Consider the following 23928-nt stretch of genomic DNA (forward strand, 5'->3'; position numbering starts at 1 on the left):
CTTTGATTACATAAGACGGAGACTGGTCGAGGGCAAGAGCCGATGCAACAACGTTTGTGTGTTGTTTGGGGGGGGGGGGGGGGGGGTTGACACCAAAATAAACACAATAAAGAACTTCATAAAACCCGTCATTTTTTTTTATTAGGAGTAACTCATTGATTGGTGTTGTAAATAACATACTTAAACAACATAATAACCCTTAACATGTTTACTAAATCTGGTTTGACTTCTTGTAACCCAATGTATTATTCTTCATAGCATAGTCATACTAATTGTATGGTTTTAACCACTAGGTGATAGCCTAGTGGTCATCAGCCGTCACTTTTCAGGAGATGTTTTGGATTCGAGTCTTGCCAAAGGGGATTATTAAGTAGTTGAGATTCACCTGGACACTAGCCTTGCTGGGGGATTAATAGGTACCAAATAGTACATGGGATTAAGGGGTTTCCATCTAATTATCTTTTCTTTTCTTTTTTACTAATTGTATGGTTTTGGTGACACAAGAGGCGACCTCCGTCCCTAGTGGAAGACCGTATCTTTTTTTTTTTACATGGAGTCGGGTGGAATTAGAGAGTCTTTTTGTAGCCTTCACTCATTGTCTAAAATAAAGCCCCACGCACCGGCTCTCGCCTTCCCCCCTTCTTTACTTGTACCCGTACCCTTGGCCCGTCCTCGAGAAGTAAACTACTATGACCTCTCCGATTGTTTTAGAAAATGGGATGAAATAATTGATTAACAAATAATTATAATCGAGCTTGATATTATCTTATAATATAAACTAAAGACAAATACTTAGTATGATATGTGGATTATCTGGATACACCTAACTGGATTCATGAAAATTATTGTTTTTCGCTGGGTATTTTTTGCGGTCGTCGCACCAAACCCCTACTATTTACTCCATGGATGAAAATACGGCGAGATACAATAGATATGTGGTTAGTGTTGTAGGTTAATTCCGGGAGAGTTTTACAAATATTCGGTATTTGTAGTTGAGTTTTACATACTTTGTAATTTAGATTTATTATTATTGAAATAAATCAGCTACTTATATTTTGTTATTATTATATTTTTTAACTTTTAATTTTCAATTCTTTCTTATTTTTTTAATTACAATTGTTTAGTAAAGAATGTCACAAAACTAATTAAATATTTATAATCTTACTAGCTAATCAACCCGATTTCAACCCGGGTTAACTGATAGACGTTTTGCAAATACACCGAATAATACCCGGTAGCTTTACAATATGTTGTCGAAAAACAAAAATTGTATAATTGTGGACACACGTTAAAACACATTCGGTTCGCAAAAAAAGTTATCAGGAAAAAAAAACATACCAAAGTTTCGGCCTATTGTACGAAAAAATAAAGTGATTAAAATCTTAAATAATAAGATGAACATTAAATAAAAATCTATATTAATGATGCATATTTAAAAAAAAATCTATTAAAAAAATATATTTTGAATTTTAAATAGGAAAAATATGATGATGTCATAATTAAGTTAAAGGGATGTGTGGTAATACAAATTTTAAAAAATCTTATGTCATCACAATCTTTCTTTATTAATATAATAGATTTTTTAATTCTAACAAATGTCATAATTTTAAGAAGATTTTTCGGAAGTTAGTTTTAGAGGAATTATTTATGGGTTTTGATAGGGGCTGTCAGTAAAAACTAATTGGGTGCATTAAAATTTGTACATTGCTGTTAGAAAAATCAAGAGACAATTTTTAATATATAATGTACAAGTATGTAATATGTTGTTAATCATTTTTCATTATTTATTTTTTACATTATTGTTTAAGCAATTTAGAATCCAGTCCAACAAACAAATATGACCGAAGAAGACTTGAAAGCATTTCGTTCATATTCTTTCTCACACACACATTCACAAGAATCTTTCAAACACCACACCTCGATCAGTCCAATAATCAACAACAGTAAATTATATAAAATGTTTGCAAAAAAACTGATCCAAAAAGCTACCAAACTTCACAACCAGGTATTACCTTCATAATAATTATTTGCTGTATATGTTGAAACTACTTTGTTTTGTTATCAATATATATATGTCAGATAGATTCCTGGCCGGATGAGGTTTTTCTATTTCGGTCAAGTCTTTTTTTTTTTGGCTCGGGAGATCGTTTCAGATGATTGTTTATAATATATAGAATCCAAGCTTTTGAATTGAATGACAGTTTGTTTGCTGTGATATTTTCAAGTGTTTGACTATGCGTCTTTCTGGCTAATAAGTCTTAGGAATCATTCCAACCAACTTTAATGGGCCATGACATAAAAAAATTACAATATCTGATTTCCTTGAAAGAATGTTGCAATTTGCCTTACTGGGAAAAAGCATGTATGAGTTGAAAGCTCGTATCTACTTTTGGGTATAACAAGTTTCTATTTGCAGCGATTTCTTTTGATTCGTCTATTTCTCTAATGTTTTCCATGTGAAATGTCACCAAGTTTAGTGTGCTTTTTTCCTTGTTTGTTGTGTAGCAAATTGTAAAGGGCTGCCTCACTCCACAAGATCTGGATTTCCGGATATCAGTTCATTATGGTATCCCAACTACAGCGTCAATTCTTGCCTTTGATCCCATTCAGCGTGTATTGGCCGTTGGTACATTGTAAGTAGTGCTTTACCATTCTGTTAATCTCTTAACTTCTTAAGTTCCGGACGCATTAGAACTTCTCAGGAGCTATTTGGTTCTTATAAGAGTCGACCAAAGTTCTTTCAAATGCATTCACACGTAGTATACCTTTGAAAATTTCCCATCAAAGTTAAATAAAATCATCGTACTCAGAAATATAATAGAGTAAATCCGTTATTCTGATGAATATATACTGTTAAATTAAATATGATATTTGGTGAAATAATTATTATTTATGGTATTTGTTCTTATATACATTAACTGAAAAACGATGCCTCCTTTCGTAACAATTTTTTTTTATTAATCTGTGTAGAGATGGCAGGATAAAAGTTATCGGGGGTGATAACATTGAGGGACTCCTAATTTCTCCAAAGCAGTTACCTTTCAAGTATTTGGAGGTTTTCCTGCTTTTCATTAATATTTTTCATATGTTGATGATCAATGTTAACAGTGGTCTTTACACTCTTTCACTGTTGCTAGATACATGTGCTTATATTTCATTATATTGTACTCACAAGTTCTTTTGTAAGCTAGTTTCTTAAATCGTTTTTCTTTTGTAGTTTCTATCCAACAAAGGTTTTCTAGTCAGCATCTCGAACGACAATGACATACAGGTAGCGACTCGTTTTTATGTGGCATTTTTTGACAATACACTGGAAGCTACTACTGGATATTATAGGTTTGTACTACTTTTGTATGATGGCTTGATGTTAATATGCAGGTGTGGAATCTGGAAAATAGATCGTTAGCTTCTAATTTGCAATGGAGTTCCAACATTACAAGTTTCTCTGTGATATATGGCTCCTTCTTCATGTATGATTCTTAAGAAGTACAATAATACTTAGAGTTGATGTGTGGTGCATGAGTGAGTTAGTATGTTACTAACTTACTATACACAGGTATGTTGGAGATGAGCATGGGGTGATCTCTGTATTGAAGCATGAGGAAGATATAGCGCTTTTGGTTCTGCCATATCATATTTCAGCCAAATCTCTTAGTGGTAAGTATCTGTCACACTGATAAGTGGTGCTTGGTTAATCGATTATCTCTTCCTGTAATAGAGCTATTTGTTTTATGTTACATATAGGTTCCCACGCTGGCAACATATATAAGGTGCTATAGAAACATATTTGATATGGCAATTAAACATTCATGAAAATAATAATATGAAAAAAGCAATGCTAAACTTACAAACTCAGTTTATAAACCCTGTAAAAGTTTCTAAGTGTAGCATTTCTCTAATGTTAAATTGTGGCCACACAGTAGACTTCCATGAGAAGTCAGGCCGTATTTTATTTATAAACTAAGGTGCCCTTTCTTTCTATGAACTTATGCGATCAAACTTTGATAATTATCAGCTAGATGATTAAAGGGTCAAAAAAGGTCATAACTAGTTAGGGTTGAAATGTCTTGTCTGTATCCATGTTGAATTCAACCTAATATTTTTGAATAAAAATAATTTTATGAAGTTTATGAACCAAATATAATCTTTGAACGACTTTTAAGTTCAACTCACTTAACCCGTTTCCTTCTAAGCATAACATTTGATATCATATCTGTTTGACGCCTTGGAGAATAGAGATGAAACATAACTTGAATCAATTCAATTCATAAGTGTTGAAATGGCCCTTTTAGAATGAAACTTGCACTTTGTTATCAGAGAATTTATATCAGATAAATTTTATGAATTTGGTGACATACAGTAAATATTTTAATTATATTTTTTACTCTACAGAAGCAGCAGGATCATCCTTTCCAGATAATCAAACTGTTGTTGGAGTTATACATCAACCTTTATCCTCTGGGAATAGGCAAGATACAAGTATTGGTTGAAGTTCCCTCCTTTATATTCTAGCACATGTAGTTTGGAAAAACCCTTTTTGTATATGTTCACTAGTTTCTGTATGGCCCAAATGATTTATTGTGATTCGACCAATTTCAACAAATTTGAACCATGTTTTCTAATATTCTGATTGTTTCCTTCTTTACAGAGTTTTGATTGCGTATGAGAGTGGATTGATTATTCTTTGGGATATTCTAGAAGCTCAAGTGGTTGTAGTTAGAGGTGACAAGGTTCTTGAACTGAAGGAGGGAGTTGTTGATGCTTCGGATGAACCTGAACACAATTTGGAGGAAAAAGAGATAACTGCTCTTTGTTGGGCATCTTCTAATGGGGCTGTTCTTGCTGTTGGATACATAGATGGAGATATTATGTTTTGGAAAACATCCACTACTGCCTCTAGTAAAGGCCGAAAAGCCGGAGCATCAAGCAATAATGTTGTGAGACTACAGTTGTCATCTGCTGCAAGGAAACTCCCTGTCATTGTCTTGCACTGGTCTGCAAATAGTGCATCCCAAAATGATTGTGATGGCCAACTGTTTGTATATGGAGGTGATGAAATAGGGTCTGAGGAAATTTTGACGGTGAGTTCAATAGATTAGTACAGTAGATGATAATTTCGATCCATTTACTTATGAACGGGTTGCTTTATCTCAATTGGGTCATATAGAAAATGACCTAAGAGGGGAATCGGGTCAAATGGGTTGAAAGTCACCCAGGTTCAATTTTGGTATTTAAAACCTTCTAAATTGTTTTTTAAGAAGATTTAAATTATTATTTTGAATCTGTGACAATATTGCTTTCTTAATCAAATGCATTAATTTCTAACACAGTTGAAGTACCAAACACTTTAAACATGAAATCTTTACGCCCAAAAATCCACATCATCTGGTCTGTCTTTATAGAGAAATGCGTCCATGTGTACAACATATAAAGAAGCTTCCTGGTTAATTACGCTATATTGTATGCTTGTATTATGATGGCAAACTTTTGTAATTGTACCAGATAGTAAGCCTATTGCACTCGATAACAATTATAACAAATGGTGGCAATCTAAAAAGATTTGTGTGTATTTAATAGGATATGTATTCCAATTTCAGAAGCATCAGTCCTTTCCATTTTTTGGTTTTTTGCTAACTTCCGTACATATTTGGTAGAGGGGAAGGTTAAACAATTTACTTATGTAGGGGCCCCTTTGGGTTATATCTAATCTCCACCTGTTCAAATAAAAAAATAGCTTAAAAGGGAGCCTATCAAATGGATTGAAGGTCGCCCAAAGTGTATCTTCTAAGAATACAACCTCGTGAAACATTTTATTTAATGATTTAGAGTATTATAGTATAGGCTGATAGGCGTTTTTGTTATCATATATAATGACTTGAGTATGACCAAATAATTTATATAAGGGACAAAGAAGCGTTTTCGAGTCAAGCCATCTCGACCATTTTCAAGTATACCAAATTTGACCCGTTAACCAACTTCTCGTCTTGCCACCTCTAGTTATCCTGTACAAAGATTAGTTTGGGAATGTTAGTGAACACTCATTACTTGGTCATTTATGGCTCTTACAGGTTCTGAGTCTTGAATGGAGCCCTGGGATGGAAACTTTAAGATGCGTTGGTCGTGCAGAGCTCACTCTAAATGGCTCCTTTGCTGATATGAGTTTATTACCAAGTACAATAAACAATCATGGTGCTGATTTATTAGTACTCACGAGCCCTGGACATCTGCAATTATTCAGTCATGATAGTTTGTCTGCCTTGATTTTGGAACACGAGAAAAGAATTACTCTCTCTTCTGTAGAATGTCCTGTTGTCATACCTACACTTCAACCGGTCCTGAATGCGGCAAAACTGATCTCACTAGTTGGCAGTGAAAACACTTCAAAGTTTCTTTTGGGGGTAATGTGCACGTACATGTTAATGGTGTTTTTTTTTTTTTTTTTTTTTTTTTCTATATATGTTATTAACTAAATTTTTGCTTACTTAGATAGCCACAAACATGAAGTTTAATTCAACAAAAAAATCTGCCAGGGGAAATTGGCCTGTTTCAGGAGGCATAGTACAACAGCTGTCTTCTCCTGAAGGGTATGTAATAGAGCGAATTTACGTTGCTGGTTACATGGATGGGTCTGTTCGAATCTGGGATGCCACCTCTCCTGTCTTGTCAATTCTTTGCGTTATAGGCGAGGTGAGTTACTACGAAATGTTTCTTTTTTTTCTTGAAAATCAAAATTAGAGATAGCAAAATGGACAGGTTAGGTGGGTCGAGTAATGGTCAAAATGGATAATGGGCAATCTTGTATAGTTTGGAATGATTTTTACTTGATTGTTCCAAAAGTTTGAAGTTATTTGTAGGTAGGTAGTGTATCATATATGATTGTTTTTTTTGTTTTTATATTTTTGAAACTGATTAGAAGGATCTTGTTATCTCAATAAGTTTATGTATTTTTTTAAGAGATTTAGAAGGTTATATGCATTAAAGTATGCTTTTGACGATGTTTGAGCTGGTTGGACCACATAACTCCTCTCCTTTTAAGCTCCTTTCTTTTACGTTGTTATCCCCGCTAAAGATAAAACATAACCAGATTGACAGATTTACGCATTCAGAAGTACATGGGCCGAAATTGCTACCTCTAATGTAAATGTTTTTCTAGTTCGTAGGGAACCCAATCAGACATCTCATTTAACATTTCTGATGCAATTGACAGATGAAAGATGTGGAAATGGTTGGTTCAACTGCTCCAGTTTCAGATATGAACTTCTGCTCTTTGACTTCAGGATTAGCAGTTGGCAATCAACGTGGTTTGGTAAGAGACTCTTCTATAGTAAGTAGTAGCTACTTTGTTAATATTCAATGTAAAGGTAGACATTTCAACCCATTTTAAGGGTGGGTCAATTTGAATTTCATTTTTTACCGAAAGAGCCAAATGAGGTGAAAGCCATCCAAACCTTGAATATAAAGATCTAATCAAGTAAGATTAGTATTGGAACAGTTCTATTTGTTAATACGTTACAATCTGACACGAAAGGTTAACTAGTCCAACATTCTGCCCCGACCATTTTTCGTCCATTACCCACCACTCATCTTGCTACCTCTAGTTTATTCGTTAACCTTTGCTGACCTAGTTGTATATATTCTGAGTGTGTAGATTCGAGTATATAACCTTAGTTCCAGCTCCAGAGAGACAATCCTTCACATGGTCACCAGAAACAAACAAGAAGGTAAGCTTATAGATGATGATGGTATGACTAGCTCAAGGTCATCTTTTTAACAGTTATTTCAAGTGTTTCACTTATATGAGCATGTTTTTCCGAATTACGGTTGTACCATTGGAATTTATACTTTGTCAGTTTGTTGGGGGTATACAAAATATCAAAAACTTAACATCTCAAAATTTGAGATATTGCTGGCCCAGGGCCCTATAGAGTATTCCACATGATTCTATCCGCACCCCATGTTGATAATTGTACAAGCGTCATTTACATCTTAAAACAAGTCAGTGTTGTTTAAAATTCTTTTCAGCTCACATACAACCTCAAGATGGAGGGCCCAAGTGTTGTGCATGTTTCCACCTTATTGATTCCCCTGTTCAAGCACTTCAATTTATAGACCATGGAGCTAAACTAGCTGCTGCACATGAATGTGGCCGTGTAATTTTACAGCTTATGCTTTTGTCCAAATTTTTTTACTGATTAATGCTTGATGTAATATTATTATTTGTCTAAATAATATGCTCTCATTGCAGGTTGCAGTGCTTGATATGAACTTATTCTCCTTTTCATTCTTAATTGACTCTTCACCTAACCCTAGCACTCCAGTGATTTCCATGATCTGGAAATCATTTGTGTATAATGGCAATCATACTAAAAGTCCAAAAGATTCGTTGGCTAAGGATCTTGACAAAGGCGTAGAGAAATTTATCTTTGTATCTACCAAAGATGCAAAGTTGTATGTATTTGATGGTGATAATCATCGCATAGTCAATTCTAAGCCATTGCAATTGAAAAGGGACACAACTGCGATATCCATGCATGTTATAGGTAAGTATAACGGCTCTGCATAAAATAGTATTACCTTCATCCTAGATGTGTGACTTTCAACCCATTCAATCATAATTGGGTTGGTTTTGGTTTTGCTACTTGTTTAACAGGTAATGGCAAGTTTAGCTATATGAAATCGGGGTCAAAAGTCACTTAAAATGTATTTAAAAAGCAATAAACCTTTTAGTTTAGTTTCGCTATATAGTTTTTATAATCTTATGTAATAAAGTGCTTTCCCCGCCCAACGTGACAATTCTAACCGTTGCCCATTTTGAACTAAACACATTTTGCCACCTCTACTCTCTTGCAAAATGCAACTTTGTCTTTTCCGGGAAGGATGAAAAGTCATAGGTAAATTTATGTACTTACCCTCATTGTTATCTAAAGACATTAATTGTTGGTAATGATTTTGGTCACAAGATACTTTGTGTCAACTTATTGGCTAGGTCATTAACAAGTCTTGGATGTTTGATATATAGCAATAGTCTAAAAAGTTTACAAAATGAAAAGTTACATTTTTCAGGGAATGGAAGATATAATCCTTATTGTAAAATTTCAAATCTGACTTCTTCAAGGCATCCTTTTACAATCTATGGTATATTTAACAACTATGCGACTATCACGTATATTCTTTCAGAGGGAAGTACTTCCATAGCCAAGTTGGCTGAAGAAAAGGATTCTCCACAGTCTCCCAAGGATGTTGCAGCCAAAAATGAACCTCCAAGTGAAGTGGATCAAATGAAGATCAAGCATCAATCTCAGCCTGAGCGTATCAGTACAGGATTGAGTACAATGGAATCACTTGTTCTACTGTGTTGCAAGGATGCACTTTGCTTGTATCGTCTAAAATCTGTGGTTCAGGTGTGGCTATGGCCCTCAATTTCCAACGTTTAGTAAAGATGGCAAAAGGGTGGGTTGGGATAACCCTTTAACAAACTTTAATTCCTTTCTTGACTTCATAAATAATGTTATGTAATAAAATAAGATATACATCTAATTTGAGTCACTTCGTGTCATGTTTGACCCATTTGACCTCATCTATAACTATTCATGTTTTACTCATTGATTGTAGTAATGGGTCAAAATTGTCATCTATCCTTAAATGCCGGTGTGCTAATTATTTATGTTTTGGTAGGGAAATGAAAAACCATTGCATAAAGTTAAGCTTGAGAAGCCTTGTTGTTATACTTCAACTTTTAAGAAAGATGAAAAAACTTGCGGATTAGTGTTACTTTATCAATCTGGAGAATTAGAAATCAGGTATCTCTATCCGTCTATTTTTCATTCCCGCATGCTGATAAACAGAACATTTGTGCTTATATTTTGGTAAGGTATGTTGACACCTATATTTGTACAGATCCTTGCCAGACCTAGACTTGGTGAAAGCAACCTCATTAATGTCTGTATTAAGGTGGAGTTTCAAGGCGAATATGCAGAGGACCATGTCCTCTACAGAAAATGGGAATATCGCCATGGTATTATGCAGGAAACGTTAGAATATTGGAATTTATTTGAAGTTTATAAGATCTTTACATAAGAAATCTGAAGGGCACAAACATAAATTTTTTTGCTAATTTTTCAAATTGCATATAGTTATTCATGTGGTCATATGCCTAATTTGATTCATCAAAGATAATGACTATTACTTTTCTATCACATTCTTTTATATAGATTAATGGTGCTGAATTGGCGTTTATCTCTGTACTGAATAGTGATGATGAATTCGGGTATTGGTAACTTTTATTTGTGACCATATTTCATACATATTTCACATATTCAAGATAACAGTTATTTGGTTGCATTCATTGCTGCAGGAATCTGGAATCTTTGCCTTCTCTTCATGATAAAGTGCTTGCAGCTGCACTAGAGGCTGTGATTAGCAGTTCCCAAAGTCAAAAGAAAAAATTGGTTGAGAAACTCATTGATTACATTTTGTTCAAGCCTAATAATCTCCTCATTTATGTCATAGATGTGGGAATCTTGATGATTTGGGTTAATTTTATTCTCAAACGAGTCAAATAAGAGGTGTCGTTAAAATGGGAATGGTTTAAATGAGCAGAGTGTGTACCCATGGATCTAAATCTTACTATAGTGAACATTGTTTCTATGATCATATATAATAGACAATAGTGTTTTCAGGTCAACCCAATTCTACCCCGCCTATATCAAGCCATACTATTATGACATGTCTACTTTTCTATAGGATCCGTGAGACAATGACCATGCTAAAGTTAATTATATTTTATCTTTGTTGATGCAGGGTCTCCCTGGAGCACTTGTTAATATCCTCAAAGGATTTAGATCAGGAAAAGCAAATAATAATATCAGTTTTCATGAAGATTTTGCGTCAGGTTTTCGCAATCTGGAAAGGATCTTTTCAAAAAATCCATTTCCAGATCCACATGAAAGCACTATTATTGATCAGGAAGATGTAGAACTTGATATAGGTAGTCTGGCTATGTAAAGTTGCAAAATGGGTAGTTTGGGTTTAAGTTCAATGCGGGTAAGAGGTTAAAATGTGTCAAACTGAACAGCTAAACAAATTTCCGAAATTTTAAATAAAAAAACGATTAGTGTGCCTAAATATGATTACAGAAGTTATACACTATAATCTATCTGTTTTAGTATCTTAGTTTAACAGGTTTTAGCCTTAAAATCACACTTTGGCGAGTTATGACCCTTCAGAAATAGGAACATAGCCCTGATTGATCCTTCCATAAGTAATTGGATTGAAATTATATTTCAGACTCTCTAGTTTGATACTTGTACGACTAACTTACCTTTGTATGTATATATAATGATGCAGATGACATTGAAATTGATGAACCTGTAACCATGCCAACCACTTCATCACATACAAAACAAAAAGAGGAAGTTGGTATGTTTGAAATGATTCGTTAATCCTTTTTTATTGGTCTTCTAATGAACTGACCAATATTGCATAATAGCTGACCTACTACTCGTTACGAAACAAACAGAGGAAGTTGGCATGTTAGAAATAATTTGTCGTTCCTTTCTTATATGATTTATAATGAGCTGATTAATACTGCACAATCATATGAATGCAGGAAAGAGGACAGACAGGCAAAAATTATTTGATGACGACAATGCTGATCCGACACCCCGACTCCGCACACGTGAAGAAATCATTGCTAAATATAGAAAGGCTGGGGTAAATTTTATAAATAGTAATTATAAGAGTAGTAATTATTCAAGGAGGTTCACTTGTGATTGTAGTCAACGGATGTCTAATGGGTCATGCTATACTGATTCTTTCCAGGATGATGCTTCCTCAGCAGCAGGACAAGCAAGAAACAAGCTTTTGGAGCGCCAGGAAAAGCTTGAGGTAGGATTTCCATCATGTAGACACAGCATCCAACCTATTAAAAAAAAGTATTTGCTGAGCCCCATCATATTTTATTTATAACTAAATGGTTATAGATTAGTCAAATAGCAACAGTTAACTTCACATATGCTTATATAGAACTGTTATAACCATTAGTCCAAATAATTCAAACAGCCACAATTGTAAAGGCTGAAAAACTCAGACCAAAATCATTCAGTTATTTCCAGAAAGGCAAAGACTATTACACCTGTGTCTCAATTCTACCTGTTTATCACATTTCCTCAACTTTCTTTCTTTTCATTTTGCTAGTTTACCTATTAGTTTTAAAATATAACCTAACCCAATTCATAATCGATCAAAAACCACCTGTACTCTCATCATTACTTGTTTTCAAGTTTTAACAAACTCAACTTCATGAAATTCACAAATGTGATAACTTTGGGTCTTTGGTTTTTTATTCTCTTCCCTTTTGTCAGAAAATCAGCAAGAGGACTCAAGATCTAAGTAATGAAGCTGAGGACTTTGCATCCTTGGCAAACGAGCTCGTAAAGGCCATGGAACGTAGAAAATGGTGGCAAATATGATTAAAGTTTGTTGTATCTCCGTTTCCAGAGAATATTTAATTCAAAGCGTATGACATCCATTTGCGAATATGAGATATCACATGCCCTCCAGTTTTCTTTCACATTACGAGTAATTCTGGACAAGTTCAATTAAGCTTGTTTCAAGTATAAACATGTACTATACAAAGTTAATCTGACGAATGTAAGTGCGAAAAGGTGTTTGTAGTGTAGAAAACAGAGGTTGGGGTGTATATTACTATTGTGATAGTTTCAAGTGCACTGCTACTAACTTCTTGTATATTTTAAGTTTTGAGTAATTGGAAAATAGAGTTATCACTGAACCTTTACCATTCCAAAAAGAATTATATTATAGATGTGGAAAAGGCCAACCAGCATCAAGGTGTAGTATGGTCGTAAGAACTTTCAAATTCGAACTTTCGTGGGTAAATTTCTTAAGGCCGGTACGTAACGTGGTGTATCATGTATGACTGTATGGGGTTTGATCCATAATAAATGCTTACAGTTTTTTTTTTTTTTTCAATGAATATATATATATATATATATATATATATATATATATATAGTGAAGATAATATGAGAACTAAGAAATTGTCGAGAAGTGCGAGAACTAATCATAACCATTAGATTAGTTAAATCAAGGGTTAGAAAGCATTAATGGCATTTGTGTAAATAAAGTTTAGATTAGTTAAATCAAGGGTTAGAAAGCATCAATGGCATTTGTGTAAATAAAGTTTCTCTTTTAAAGACGTGGTCCGTGTAAAAGGGCAGAAGAGGAATATTGAATTGATATATAATTTAATTTAGGGATTATGGCATTGGAGTGTAACTAACTATGACTCAATGGTTATGTAATGTAGTGACCTTTCAAATTGGCTATCTGATGTAAGTACCTTTCATTTTTGTTCTTTTAATGTATCGGTTGACATGTTGTACCTGTAACCGGTAACAATGTTAGTTTTACTTTGGGATTATGGCACTAGAGTGTAACCAACTATGACTGAATGGTTATGTTATGTAGTTGTCTTTAAAACTGGCTATTTAATGTAAGAACCTCTCATTTTTGTACTTTTCATATACCGGTTGACCTGTTGTACGGTCATGGTTACGGTTGTGGGTTATGAACTCCGACGAAATGGATGGTGGATGGTCTTAGACTCTGACGAGGTTGTAGTGGGTGGTCTCGGTCTCATTTTTTCTTCCATTTAATAGGTGTGGCCATCTCTCTACCGTCTCCACATCCGGACACGTGCCACCGCTGATTGCCACCAATAAAATAAACAAATGTCAGCCGCCACCCAGACAAACACCGTCATCATTCTCTGTCAGAATCTCCCCCGTTTACCCTATTGTAAACCAAAGTTGCTGGATCTTGCTTGTGGTGGGGATGGGATGGCCGCATCTTTATAGTTAATGATGATGGGGTGATCATAACACAATCCGATTTGTGGATTAGGGTTTGAGTATGATTATTATTGAATTGTGTTCTGAAATCAATAAATGTATATATGCATCTATCTATATCTAGTGTTGATTTGTGTTCGAGATTGAAGTTAGACATTTAGTTACAGTTTCACATTTTCTCTCCGGAAAAAATTATTGTTCCCGAAGATAGTGCCAGAATTAGCCGGAGAAGATGACCAAAGTATAAAGTCGTCGGAGTAACCCGGTAGGATACATCGAGTGAGCAAAATAAAGAGGTTCTTACATCAATTTTAACACTTTCGTAGGTTACTACATTACATAACCATTCACTCATAGTTGGTTACACTCCGGTGCCTTAATCCCTATTCTTTTTACGTCCAACGTGGCATTACCGGTTATAAGTAGGATGTTACCTGGTAGGATACATTAAAAGAACAAAAATGAAATGTACTTACAACCAATTTGAAAGGTCACTACATTATATAACCATTGAGTCATAGTTGGTTACATTCTGGTGCCATAATCCCTTTAATTTATCTCCTAATTAAAACACAATTCCTGATGTTCACTGCCACCGATTCTCTTTCAACAAAATACGGTAAAAAATAAATCAATCTATAATGAAAAGAAAATCACAATTTCAAGCAAATATTCTGTGAAATTAAACTGATCAACTAACAATCCGGGATATACTAATTGGCTGTTTAGAGAAGACACTCATTTTATCGATATGAAAAGAGGTATTTTTTAACCTAAAAAGTTTCATTGCTTTTGTAAACTTTTTTATATATTAGTCACCTAAATCAACTAATGGTTTTTCGAGTGATTGTTGTTTCCATTAATTGGTTGGAATACGGAGATATAGCGAGATGATAAGAATATCGACATCCTTTAATTGGGATACCAATTAAGTTTTTCTAATTGTTTGGGGGAAAATGAGGGTTTCTTAAGTTTATAACTGGTTATTCAGTAATATTCAATATTCTTAATGTAGGGTTTTTTGTTTTTTCCGTTAAATAAGATAATAGTCAAGTATTGATGTATGAACAAGTATTTTGACATTTGTGTGATGTAGTGAACTCAGATTTGTCTGCACTCAAATGGATGATTTTTTTTGGTGGGTGAGTAAAGAAGATAGTAAGTCATAGAATGATACACATGTTATTAGATACATGTATGATTTTTTTTTTGTATTGTGGACACATGTTCTATCTGTGTGCACCTGTATGTGACTCGGTTCACCTATGTTTATGTGATTCCGTGTATATATGTGTGGGCTCTCTGTACACATTTGTATGTGAGACGGTTCACCTGTGTCTGTGTGGTTCTGTGTACACATTTGTATGTGACTCGGTTCACCTATGTTTATGTGATTTTGTGTATATATGTGTGGGCTCTCTGTACACATTTGTATGTGAGACGGTTCACCAGTGTCTGTGTGGTTCTGTGTACACATTTGTATGTGACTCGGTTCACCTATGTTTATGTGTTTCACATGTGTTGTGACTGTTTATGTATGTGTGTTTTGTTTGACTAAACATATGTGTTCATGTGGTAAAAATGTGGTATGATGGTTAAAGCATGAGGTTCGTATTTAATAACGTGTGTTTTGGGATGTACTAAAACGTATGTGTGTACTACATTGCAACATATATTACATAAATGTGTTATGAATTTGTTTCTTTTTAATGATTTGGTAAATGCATATCGACACATGTTACTATTGTTTTTAGTGATTTGTTAGATCTTGGACCCATGTGAAAATAATGTTGGTATTGTAACAATGTGAACAAGTTTAAGAGAATTATCGTTGGGTAAACTGAAGCTTTCACAACAGAACTTCAAGAATACATAGTTGGAGACTTGGGGCTTCCTCTACTGCTGTGGCTGATAAGTCCATTCCAAGGTAGAGAGCTATCCGAGGCAAAAACCGAATACAACAAACACCATTTTGCAACATGATTGGTGGCCCAGGGGGCATTGGCCCGTTTGAAAGACGTATGGAAGACGATTCATGGAGTAATGTGGTGACCCAGATAAGACTAAGTTACCTATAGGCTATAGCTTATTCTGGCTTGTTACATCCTTCATAATATCTTGACATGGAAGATGTCTGACTTTGATTGTTAAACATGACTCGGGGTATCGCCTTGAGGCTTGTGACATGGTGAATAAGATTGCGTCACTTTCGAGAGATAAGTTGGCTTTTACTTGTCGGGAAGACTACATGCTTGATCTTTTTCAGACATTTGGTTCAAGAATGTGTATATTACATACATAGCAAAAAGATTAAAGCTTCAGATAGTAGGTGTTTGTATTTACATATATATTTTATAAGCAGATTGCACTTTTATCCAATTTGCATTCTTATTAAGGTTTTTGAGAGTTTGAAATTAACTATTCGATATTTCAACTCATATGATAAGTTTAAAACTTACTTATCTAAAATCTTAACTATATGAAGCTGCATAACTATAAAACGCAGTCTTAAACAATGGTGCTAGCTATCCTCTTCCTTTGAAGGAATTTTAATGTCATTTTTATAATCCATTTTGATTTATTTTTTTAAACAAAACTTTGTTAAATGCGGATGATAATTACCAATTCATGGAAATGATCGGGTAAAAAGAGTATTGTTAACTTAACAGCCTTGAGATTGTAACTGCACCAGTTATTCACGGGGGAATTTTAATTTCAACTAATAATTAAGTAATTGTATTTATAGAATTACAATATTACCCTTGCACATATTAAGGAAATAATGGTTCTCGTGGTTCTCGACATTTTTTGTGATTCTCATTTTAACTTTTTAATATATATATATACATATAGGGGACAATCAAATAAAAAATAGTATTAAAATAAGAATGGTAAGAAAACTTAAAAATCATCATTTTGATGTATTAAAAGTCCATAAAACTAACATAGTGCATAACTAATTATCATTATTTAAGTGTATAACAACACATTGGCCTGTCAAAATCAAGAAAATCACGTTTTTTGTTTTGTGCATCCATCTTGGATGCATATTCTTCAAAATGACGCATCCACCAAAAAACGTGATTTTTTCGATTTTGACGGATCAATGTGTTGTTAAACATTTAAATAATGATAATTAGTTATGCACTAAGTTAGTTTTATAGACTTTTAATGCATCAAAATGATGTTTTTTAAGTGTTTTCACCATTCTTATTTTAAGACTGTTCTTACTGGAGTGTTACCCTATATATATATATATCATATATATATATATATGATATGTATATACTACCTAATGATACAAGATTCCGTAGTAATGGTATATATGCTTCCCACTGCACCTTTTTTTTTTTTTTTTTCATATATAGTGTAGAAGAAATTAGATATTAATTGTTGAAAGTTTATGTGGCAGGCAAATGAATGATGATAATAATTTTAATATAAACAAATCATCAGGGGGCATTAATTCAGCAGTTACGTAGAGCTTCAAACTGTGTTTTACTTATCTGTATTAGGCAAATTCTTATATTTTATGATGAATGATGATATTACTGTGGACATGTTTTCTTTTCTGCAAGTGGTTTACTTTGTATATCTTCTGCTTTGATTCTAACATGTGACTTTCACGACACAGAACCCAAACAATCGACCAGCCTGATTTGCATTGGGGTGTTACTTACTTATTTTCCTTTCCATGTATATATGTAGGAAGAATATATGATTGAAGAGCAATACTGGCCGGCCGGGCAAGTCATTTAATTGAACATATATAAATTGTATCAGAGTAATATTCAAGTAATTTTAATTTGTTGATAACAAATATTTAGACAAATACTCAAGATCGAGATCATTGATTATATATGTTGGAAATTATGGCATAGCGAACCATTTATTTTAATTTGGACGAGATTTGATCAGTGACTCCACTTGTGATTTCCCATGAAGACCATTTAACCTGATGAAAGTACGGTACTCGTTAAATGTCATTGGCTGATACAGAGCTGGCTCGTTGTTTGTTAGTAGCTGCTTGGCAGGCTCAATGGCGATATCTCCCCTTGGATTGTAGAAGAAAGCCAGCGAGACCCGCTCTTCTCTTGAATTAACCACCACACGGTGCTCCACGCTCTTGTACTTTGCATTGCTTACCACCTACACACACACACACAATTTAATATTCCTCACATAATGTACGTACGTGTGCATGTAAAGAGACATACGAATTGAATCTAGAAAGAGAGATCGGGGAGTATATGGACCTGAAGTTGATCAGCAAGGTTAACAATGAAAGCATTAGGAATAGGTTTAACGGTGACCCAAGCGTCACCTTTACGTACTTGTAGGCCAGAAACACGATCATCTGGTAACAAAATGGTAATACCCCCTGGATCCGAGTGGGGTGAGATTCCCAGGGTCAAATCAGGTTGCGGACACTTTGGATACAAGTTAACTCTCAGTGAAGCCCCAATTCCTTGTTTCCCTCCAAATGCATTCTCAAGATAATCCTCATCTTCCGATCCAAGGTTCAACGACAAAACTTTCATCAATTTGCCACATAGTTTCAAAACTTGTTCGCTGTACTCGCCCACCAATTCCCTACGTACGTACACATGCACCCATCAATCTAAACATTATACATATGCACTTCCTTAAGTACTCGTATTTATTTTGCTTTCTTTAACGACTAATTAACATTGTTCATGTCAATGGATGTTGTCAATATAATCAACAAATTAGTTAATTAATTAATAATAAATAGGATATGATCAAGTCATTGTTTTCTGAGCGTTTCGTCAAGAACTAAAAGTAAGTTCAAGGCTTATGATTATGTTCTTCATGATCGAGAACATTAATTAATGTCTTTCGTGGAGAAAATTAATGAGATGTATATAATGCATGTCAATGGATGTTGTCAATATAATCAACAATAAACGTAATATAGGTTTTAATTACATGACAATATATTATATATGATGCATGGTCGTTGATGGTAATTTTTCACAATCCATTGTCCTTGAAATTAAATGTGTTCTCGATCGATCTAGAGCTAAGAATTGAATATGTCATAATGATCGAAATTGAATATTTCAATTAAATTGACTACTATACAGGTGTTCCAGAATGCCACATCTGAGTTTGTTGACTATTTACTTATCCAATATCTATTATTGACCACTACAACGATGGCTTTTCTAGCATTTGTGCATTTGTATGAATTAAAGACCAAAGGTCAATAAAGATCAAATCTTCTACAAAGTTGAATAACATGCATGCATGCTTGTATAATAATATAAATTTCACATTATAAAATGTATATACTTACAAAATGACATGTTTTCATCAAAGTTGACTTAGTATAACTGCCGAAGATTTCCAATATATACTAGATTTATGCCCGCACAATATGACAGCGATGGGGTTAGTGATGGTGGAGGTGGTGGTGGTGGTGATAGTGGTGGGGGCGGCAGTGAGGATGGTGATGGGGACGACGATGGTGGTGAATATAAAAGTAATGGATGTTAAATGTGATATTGTAATTATTTTAAGTGTTGGGGGATCTATACTGTAAATTATTTCATAAAAAGTATTATAGATATACTAGATGGAAATGTTTAAATTAGTTAATAAAGGAAAATGGTATTTTTGGGTTTTTAAAGGCAAAAAGTTTTAAAAAATTAATGGTTAGTTTGTTTTATTAGATAGTATAAATATACATGCATAATTAGTGTAAAAGCATCTCTAATGGTTATTTTTTAAAAGATTTTTTTTTAAAAACTTTCCATTTTAATAGAAAAAAGCTTTTACAAGTTTAAAATTGAATAAAAAATATTACTTTAGTATAGAGATACATTGAAAACAAGAACAATACGTTGATAAACATCAAATCTTTTATTTCATATCTCATCTAAAAAAATTATACATTATATCTAACTTTACATTTTTGAAAACTTTTTACCATTGAAGTATTAAGGTTTTTAAAAAAAACTTTTTACAAATTCTTATACATTTTTATATAAAAAAGCTTTTGAAAAACTATTATTGTGGATGCTGTTAATTTAATTGCTGTATAAAATGCATACTAAAATCTTGTTAATTTGTTAACTTACTTAGTATATACGAGTAGATAGTAATTAAATAAATAAGACAACTAATAAATTCTATTAGAAAAAAGATATACACCACTATACTTTTCTTTGATTTTATAATAATTATTAATTATAACAACAACAATTTGACACAGAAACCCATTATATATGAGTATGTTCTTATATGGTAAATATACTCGCATCAAATTATACGGAAAGTATACATTTATATTGACCGTATAGTTAGTGTTGTGTTTATGTCAAATTGGAATGTTTTTATAACAGGAATCGAATTTGATGAATACCTAAGACAACAATAAGAATATTTAATTACGGGTACTACTATATATAATCGAGTCAACCAAAGAGATTATCATTCAATTTAGTCAACCATAATTAAATGCATTATGTAACAGAAAATATATATGAAAATTAAAATGAAGATTTAGCTATTTATTATACTTTAAAGTAGTGTTTAACTAATAATATCAATAATAACAAAATATCTAAATTAAAAGCGTGAATTTTTAAAGTCAAAATTTTTGTTAAATTTGAACTTAGTTAAGTTGTGTTTGTGTTTTAAAATTGTTTCATTAATATAATTTTTATCAAGTTTTGTATAATACTAAAAATATATATATTTAAGGTTAAAATTTATAAATAAAGATTTTGAACATTATAAAGGTTACACAATCATTGGGACCGAAGAAGTATATAGTTTTTGATTTTAGTTGACATATCTAAAGGACCAAGTTATTTGAGCAACAACAAATCCAAGTCAAAATAATTGTTAATTGAGATAAAATTTGGGGATTCAAAAATATTATGTTATGTAAAATTTACATTAGTTTATAATAGAGATTTTTGAAAGTTCTTTGTTACTATCAACTCTCAAGAGTATGCTTTTGGATGAGAGCAGTAAATCTTTAAGTTCTCTAACATGACTAGTTATGTTAGGAAGATCTCAAATCAAGATTCAAATCCAAGGGTTGAGATGTTGTTAACTTGACCCCTCAAGTTAAAAACAACGTTGAGGGGATCCTCTCCCGTAAATATTATGCATTTATAATATATATAGAAGATTATCTTTTAGGTTTTTTTGATTATTGAATTTGCATGTTTGGACTATTACACAAATGGAATGTGTGTCCATTGGAGAAGATTAAATTATATCGGAATGTGTTCAACCATACATGTATTTTCATTATTACAATATTCTACTTTTGAAACATGCTAGCCATATATTGTACGTACGTACAATTACAATCCGGCAGGTTCTTGAAGCCGATAAAACCATTTGTATGATCATACTAATGTATCTGATCACATATTTAATTAAGGTTAATAATTACCTGCAAGAGGAGGGCAGAGACGGCCACTTGGATTCATCTCTCAATGAAAGAGGAAGGAAGTGAAGGAAGAAGTAATCGCTCCAATCCAACTTGGCCCCTTTCTCGACTCCAAGACGGCTTCCATACCCTTCATACGTGGCCGGGGAGTTTGCGTACTCTTGTTTCACATCTAACGGGAGATGAAAGAAGTCGCGCCAGACGCTACGTGTTGCCTCCATCAACCGGTGGCTGACCCCGTGGTTAATAACCTGGAAGAAGCCCCATTCGCGACAAGCCTCGGAGATTAGATCCATGGTGTTTTTGCGCAAGGTTGGGTCGTCGGCGTAGAGGTTGGCTAGATTTATGACAGGGATATCGGGTTGGTGGCTCGATTCATGATGATGAACTAGCAGCGAGCAGGTGGTGGATGGGCGATCTTTGATGGGTTTCACATAACACTCAGGAATAGCGTTTATTCCGCTATCCGAGAGTGACTGTACTCTCACGATTGGTTCCGGCCATGTTGTTTGCAAGGTGCTAATTACCATTTTTTTTTTATCTTATATGCTAGCTAGATATATATGGTTTGCTTTTGTTTAGAGATTATATATATAATTATAGGATAGGACTAGTTGATATATACGAGGGAGGTGTCACTTGTCAGTGAACAATTATATATATATATAAGGGGAAAATGTGTATTAGGTTGTCCCCCATCTAAGCTTAGATGAGAACACCTTATATTTTATTTTTTTAATCATAAAAATCATGGGACTCATGGTTTTATTTAAATTACAAACAAATATTAAAATATTTGAATGCAAGGAGTTCCCTATCTAAGCTTTTAAATGAGGAACAATCCCATATTCACTTTTCCCTCTATATAACTCGTCCATGTAACATCCCTTAATATTTTGTCAAATCGTACCCCGTCCAATCTTTTTATTAAGGGTTATTTATTGGTTTTTTGCTCACTCTTTTTCCTTTTGGGTTCTCAAACAATATATTGCAACTTTTTTATGGTTAATTATATCCCATAATGTTATGTACCCTTAATTATTTGGTTTTTACACGCTTTCATTTGACTTTTTTCTTTGCGCATATTAAATTTGTGTTCGATATATAAACTTTTTGATGCGTTTTGCAGTATTGCTTTAAATAAATATATATATTTCATACGGTAAAAGTTCTAAGCTAACATACATACAGCGACACAGCATAAGTAACAAAATATAATCACAATAATTGGCTCTCCACAACACTCAGATGGAAGCTTACGTGGTTTTGCCATTAAATAAATATATATATTTGAAACAAACTTATATATGACATAATGATTTTTAATTAGGCGATTGAAGGTTCAATACAGGTTTTTATATGTCATGAGTAAGAATTATTCATGACATATATGATATAATCATGAACGGCTAACGACTCGTCAACAAGTACAAGTTTATACTTATACACATCCATACTCTTTTATAAAACAAACCACCGGTTGACACTTTTTGGGAGCAACCCGGTTTCGATTCTTGTCAAAAACAAAAAAAATTAATTCGTTGAATTACCATAACACTATCTTTGTTAGGGGTTATGTGGGTGTCAATTCGGTACATGGGATCAAACGGTTCACAACAATCGACTTTTTTTCTCAAATAATGATCCATTATACTTAATTAAATTACTCGTATTCTTTATTCACTAGCTTAAATATCTCCACTAGTTATATTAATTATATTTTCTTACTGAGATTATTACAACATGTATACATATTCAACTCTTGTAATAACTATAAATCCATTTTCACATCAATTACTTTTACTGTATATTAACAACCACACTCAAAACCGACCACCGTCAACACTTTGCACGAATATCCTCTAGTACTCATGAATCACTAGTCATTTTCTTTTTCACCCCATCCCATATAAAGTGACATTCATGATAATTTCTACAAACTTTGTATATCGACTTAAGATACTGACTAATATATTCATTAAAAAAAGATTTTGTTAATAACCTATATTAAATAATACATCATAACATGCACATATTATAAAAACCTATCTAACATACTTTGTATATGTTAACCACATTACTTAATGTTATAACTAACAAAAACCTTTAAATAAAACTTATCAATGTAAGTATAGCTCTAATCTACACTTCTATATTCCTTTATCTATACTTCTTTATAAAATAAACTCCTCCTTCCCCTCCTTAATTTTAAGAAACCGAAATGACACATTTACTTTCCATCTTAATACATCATTATTTATATTTTATATACTGTAATTAAAATACCCTTAAGAAAAAATCAACATTTATCTCTTACTCACGCAGAAACACATATCAAAAACCCTAATTCAAATTATCCCTCTCCCTTTAAGTAATTAAGACTTTGAAATGACCATATTAACCCCTCAGATTAACTAATTTACAATAACTATCACGCTGCCAACACAGCCACCGCCACCTCCACCGTCTCACATTGGCACCAGCATTGCCGTCGTTGCCATACCATCGTCACCACCACCATTACCGTTGCATCTCGCAACCATTCGTCTATTATTTTTAATGCATTGTGTATGCTTTTTAACAACATTTTAGTAAATGTGGGGCTTTATGTAACACCCGTGACTT

The 23928-nt window shown here is 33.3% G+C and overlaps 2 protein-coding genes across 3 annotated transcripts; one reads left to right on the top strand and one right to left on the bottom strand.

Annotated features, from left to right (window-relative positions):
* The first annotated feature begins 1872 nt into the window (after positions 1–1872).
* On the top strand, positions 1873–12790 carry LOC122607984. Of its 2 annotated transcripts, none has more exons than XM_043781067.1 (24): positions 1873–2005; positions 2506–2633; positions 2971–3055; positions 3218–3271; positions 3379–3470; positions 3557–3657; positions 4393–4468; positions 4649–5081; positions 6069–6398; positions 6487–6687; positions 7208–7306; positions 7649–7721; positions 8023–8150; positions 8246–8540; positions 9178–9401; positions 9676–9800; positions 9898–10015; positions 10212–10267; positions 10355–10448; positions 10801–10987; positions 11347–11418; positions 11609–11712; positions 11821–11886; positions 12363–12790. In XM_043781067.1, exons 1-24 carry the CDS (start codon positions 1958–1960, stop codon positions 12468–12470), a joined length of 3297 nt encoding a protein of 1098 aa, XP_043637002.1. In that variant the 5' UTR covers positions 1873–1957; the 3' UTR covers positions 12471–12790. The 2 variants fall into 2 exon arrangements, with proteins under 2 accessions (XP_043637002.1, XP_043637001.1); XM_043781066.1 differs by lacking the exon at positions 1873–2005 and adding an exon at positions 2325–2393.
* Positions 12791–17723: 4933 nt separating this feature from the next.
* LOC122608387 (jasmonate-induced oxygenase 3-like) lies at positions 17724–21833 on the bottom strand. The gene is made up of 3 exons (XM_043781486.1): positions 21307–21833; positions 18128–18464; positions 17724–18020 (listed from the first exon to the last, which is right to left on the bottom strand). Exons 1-3 carry the CDS (start codon positions 21831–21833, stop codon positions 17766–17768), a joined length of 1119 nt encoding a protein of 372 aa, XP_043637421.1. The 3' UTR covers positions 17724–17765.
* Between the last annotated feature and the right edge of the window lie 2095 nt (positions 21834–23928).

This window comes from Erigeron canadensis, chromosome 7, assembly GCF_010389155.1.
Source record: "Erigeron canadensis isolate Cc75 chromosome 7, C_canadensis_v1, whole genome shotgun sequence".
Lineage (NCBI taxonomy): Eukaryota > Viridiplantae > Streptophyta > Magnoliopsida > Asterales > Asteraceae > Erigeron > Erigeron canadensis.

Bases quoted from the DNA above. Each gene is read 5' to 3' on its own strand.
- LOC122607984 (XM_043781066.1), top strand. From the start codon at position 2,331: ATGTTGCAATTTGCCTTACTGGGAAAAAGCATGTATGAGTTGAAAGCT. The intron at 3,471-3,556 runs GTATGATTCTTA...TACTATACACAG, and splicing joins ATATATGGCTCCTTCTTCAT to GTATGTTGGAGATGAGCATG. The intron at 10,268-10,354 runs GTATTGGTAACT...TCATTGCTGCAG, and splicing joins AATAGTGATGATGAATTCGG to GAATCTGGAATCTTTGCCTT.
- LOC122608387 (XM_043781486.1), bottom strand. From the start codon at position 21,833: ATGGTAATTAGCACCTTGCAAACAACATGGCCGGAACCAATCGTGAGA. The intron at 18,465-21,306 runs GTAATTATTAAC...GTACGTACGTAG, and splicing joins TCTCTGCCCTCCTCTTGCAG to GGAATTGGTGGGCGAGTACA. The intron at 18,021-18,127 runs GTCCATATACTC...GTGTGTGTGTAG, and splicing joins ACCTTGCTGATCAACTTCAG to GTGGTAAGCAATGCAAAGTA.